General features: G+C 53.6%; 1 protein-coding gene across 1 annotated transcript in view; it reads left to right on the forward strand.

Annotated features, from left to right (window-relative positions):
* LOC125487659 (fos-related antigen 1-like) overlaps positions 1 to 3,086 on the forward strand; it is a 26,571-nt gene extending 23,485 nt beyond the window's left edge. Inside the window, exon 4 of the mRNA XM_048619634.1 lies at positions 300 to 3,086. Coding sequence (XP_048475591.1) covers positions 300 to 812 — 513 coding nt within the window. The 3' untranslated portion in view covers positions 813 to 3,086. The remainder of the gene's footprint in view (positions 1 to 299) is intronic.
* The last annotated feature ends 845 nt before the right edge of the window (positions 3,087 to 3,931 follow it).

Below are 3,931 nucleotides of genomic sequence, written 5' to 3' on the forward strand. Positions count from 1 at the left end.
CTGTCCCTGTCCCTGGGGAGTGTTTGATGGGGGACAGTGTAGAGGGAGCTTTACTCTGTATCTAACCCCGTGCTGTCCCTGTCCTGGGGGTGTTTGATGGGGGACAGTGTAGAGGGAGCTTTACTCTGTATCTAACCCCGTGCTGTCCCTGTCCTGGGGAGTGTTTGATCAGGAGGACAGTGTAGAGGGAGCTTTACTCTATCTAACACTGTGTTCTGTGGTTGTTTGATGGGGACAATGTGGTTTGTGACTCCCTGTTTAAATCTGTGTGGGAGAACCAATTCAATTGATTTTCACAGGAAACGGACCAACTGGAGGATGTGAAATCGGGACTGCAGAAGGAAATCGCTGACTTGCAGAAGGAGAAGGAGAGACTCGAGTTCATCCTGGAAGCCCACCAGCCCATCTGCAAAATCCCGGACGATTCCCAGGCTCCCTTGACGTCCGCAACGGCCAAGGGATCCTCGGAGAGGCCAAGGGACGCGGTCGCCAGGGCGACGGACTGCTCCTTCAGGCCCAAGCCACCGAGAGTGGCCATCAAGCCCTCCTCCAGCCGGGATGGGCCGGAGCCTGAGGCTCTGCACACCCCGACCGTGGTGCGGACCCCCTCGGGCACTCCCTACGCCGCCGGCCTGACCTTCACCTACCCCGGCGCCGCCTTCGATCTGGAACCTTCCCCCGGGCCCTCCGGCCAGGCCTCGGGCCTGTACACGCCCCCGGAGCCCTGCGCCGCAGCCCATCGCCGTGGTAGCAGCAGCGGTGGTGACCAATCGTCCGATTCGCTCAGCTCCCCCACCCTGGTGACCCTTTAGGCACCTGGCAACCCGTGGGGGTGGGGTGTGTGGGGAATGGTCAGTGCGGTGGGTGCGGGTCATTTACAAAGCACTGGGCGGCCATCTTTGAGTTGGCATTGCCCACTCTACATTGAATGGTTTCTGGACCACCATGCCCCCCACCCCCTTCCCCCATTCTCTCCCACCACCTCCCCCCCCAACCACCCCATGGATAATCAAGGAACCCCCTCCCACGGCCCAGCCACTGCTCACTATTTATTCTGAAATGTATTTTTGTATAATTTATTTTTTACACTTGGGTTCGTGTGGGTCTGAGGAGGGTGGGGCGGGGGGCGGTGATGGAGCGCTCACTGCTGCTCGACAGAAAATTAAACAGTCGCCCACTCGGCCAAGGTTTTCGCCTCCGATTTTCTCGTCCCTCGGCTCTCTCCTTCTCTCGCATGCTCCACACTTCGAATCAGCTCAGAGTCACGAGGGAAGGGGGCAGCACCATCGGAGGCCTCCCTGAGCCTGGGCCTCATGGAAATGCCCAAGAAACGGGAGCAGGAACAGGAGATTTGGCCCCTCGGGCCTACTCCGCCATTCGATTGAGATCGTGGCTCCCCGCACCCCATCCCTCGATGTCTTTGATGTCTAGAGAAGCTCTTGATCTCCGCCTTGAACGTTCTCAGTGACTGAGCCTCTACTGCCCTTTGTGGCAAAGATTCCCCACCTTCTGAGGGAAGAAATTCCTCTGCAACTCAGTACCAAAATGGCCGACCCCTTATCCTCCTCGTCTCCATCCCAAAATGGCCGACCCCTTATCCTCCTTGTCTCAGCCCCTAAATGGCCAAACCCTTAACCTCCTTGTCTCCATCCCAAAATGGCCGACCCCTTAAACGCCTCATCTCAGTGCCAAAATGGCCAACCCTTTATCCTCCTCATCTCAGTGCCAAAATGGCCAACCCCTTATCCTCCTCGTCTCTGTCCCAAAATGACCTACCTCTTATCCTCCTTGTCTCAGCCCCAAAATGGCCAAACCCTTAACCTCCTTGTCTTCATCCTAAAATGGCCAACCCGTTATCCTCCTCCTCTCAGTGGCAAAATGGCTGACCCCTTATCCTTCTCGTCTCATGCCCAAAATGGCCGACACCTCCTCCTGAAACTAAGTGTCACCCCTGGTCCTAGACACACCCCCACCCCTGCCAGGGGGGAAACCTCCTCCATGCATCCCAAACTCGTCAAGAGAAAGAGTCTTGTATCCTACAATCGGGTCACCTCTAAAGCCCAGACAATACAGGCCCTGTCTCCTCAATCTCTCCACCTGGGACACTGGGATCATCCCAAGGATCAGGAAACTTTGCTACACTCCCTCACAGAACAGAATCATAGAATTCCTACAGTATGGAAGCAGGCCATTTGGCCCGAGTGCACACCGATATGCCGAAGAGCATCCCACCCAGACCCAGACCCCACACCATCCCTGTAACCCTGCATTTACCTATGGCCAGTCCACCCTACCCTGCACATCTTTCCCCTCTGTGGCAAGTCGATCCTTCCTTAGATAAGGAGAGCAGAACTGTACATGATACTCTAGGCGCAGACTCACAGAGGCTTTGTCCAAATGCAGCAAGACATGTTTACTCTCGTATTGAATTGTTAGTTTTCAGTCAGTCCTGAGTGAGGCCACCCCTGGCTGATTTGGACCTTAACACCACCTGATCAAGGAGGCACTTTCTAGCTCTCCCCAAACCCTCACATTTACCCCAGGGCGTGTTCTAGCTACCAGGCTCAAACCTGTCTACGTCTCGCTGAGGGCTCCTTGTGTTGTCCTCACATTTCCGGTCCCCGACCCGCTCCCCCGAATGTTTGTGTCATCCACAAACATGGAAATGTTGCATTTCGTTTCTCATTGGACTTGTCCATCCTCCATCCCAGGAGTCAGTCCAGTGAACTGTGTGCGAAATGCTTCTGATCCTGAGGTTAGGTCCAGCCATGCTCTCCCCTGAAGGCCTGTATGGTTATGCCGAGACTCCCCTAATTTTATACTCCATTCCCATTGCAATGGCTCTCCCCAGTAAACCACTCACACTGACACTGCATACTGCATACTGACCTTCACCTGACTCACCATGTGGACAAATTTCTCTATCCACATTCTAATGTCAAAGCAATATTATTGCATTGATAGACTTCCAGCTAACCTCATAAACACTGTATCTAACCCTGTGCTGTCCCTGTCCTGGGAGTGTTTGATGGGGGACAGCATAGAGAGAGCTTTACTCTATATCTAACCCTGTGCTGTCCCTGTTCTGGGAGTGTTTGATGAGGGGGGACAGTGTAGAGAGAGTTTTACTCTGTATCTAACCCCGTGCTGTCCCTGTCCTGGGAGTGTTTGATGGGAGGGACAGTGGAGACGGAACTTTACTCTGTATCTAACCCTGTGCCGTCCCTGTCCTGGGAGTGTTTGATGGGAGGGACAGTGCAGAGGGAGCTTTACTCTGTATCTAACCCTGTGCTGTCCCTGTTCTGGGAGTGTTTGATGCCGGGGGGACAGTGTAGAGGGAACTTTACTCTGTATCTAACCCTGTACTGTCCCTGCCCTGGGGAGTGTTTGATGGGGGGACAGTGTAGAGGGAACTTTACTCTGTCTCTAACCCTGTGCTGTCCCTGTCCTGGGAGTGTTTGATGGCAGGGGGACAGTGTAGAGGGAGCTTTAGGCCTGGCCAAGGTGGCCATCAACAGGTCCAGGCTGTGGATGAGGAGGGGCTTGTTGTTCCTGACTGTCTACCCGGCTTCCGCAGTTACATCCGCACTCAGCTATCCCTGGAGAGGGAGCGCACGGATCTTACTGGCCTAGTACAGGCTATTAGAGACCGGTGGGCACCGCAGGGGCTGGACTCATCATCATGCCAGAAAACGTTACTTTAATTTAGTTTCTGTTTCATTATGCAAGTTTCTGTTCAATGATTAGTTTCTGTTTTTATTTTGATACAGTGCCCTAGTAAGGGCTGGTTCATTAATATTTTGAACTTTGTGTTTTAATAAAGGAATAGAGGGAGCTTTACTCTGTATTTAACCCCGTGCTATCCCTGTCCTGGGAGTGTTTGATTGGGGACAGTGTAGAGGGAGCTTTACTCTGTATTTAACCCTGTGCT

This window comes from Rhincodon typus, chromosome 43, assembly GCF_021869965.1.
Source record: "Rhincodon typus isolate 14 chromosome 43, sRhiTyp1.1, whole genome shotgun sequence".
Taxonomy (NCBI): Eukaryota; Metazoa; Chordata; class Chondrichthyes; order Orectolobiformes; family Rhincodontidae; genus Rhincodon; species Rhincodon typus.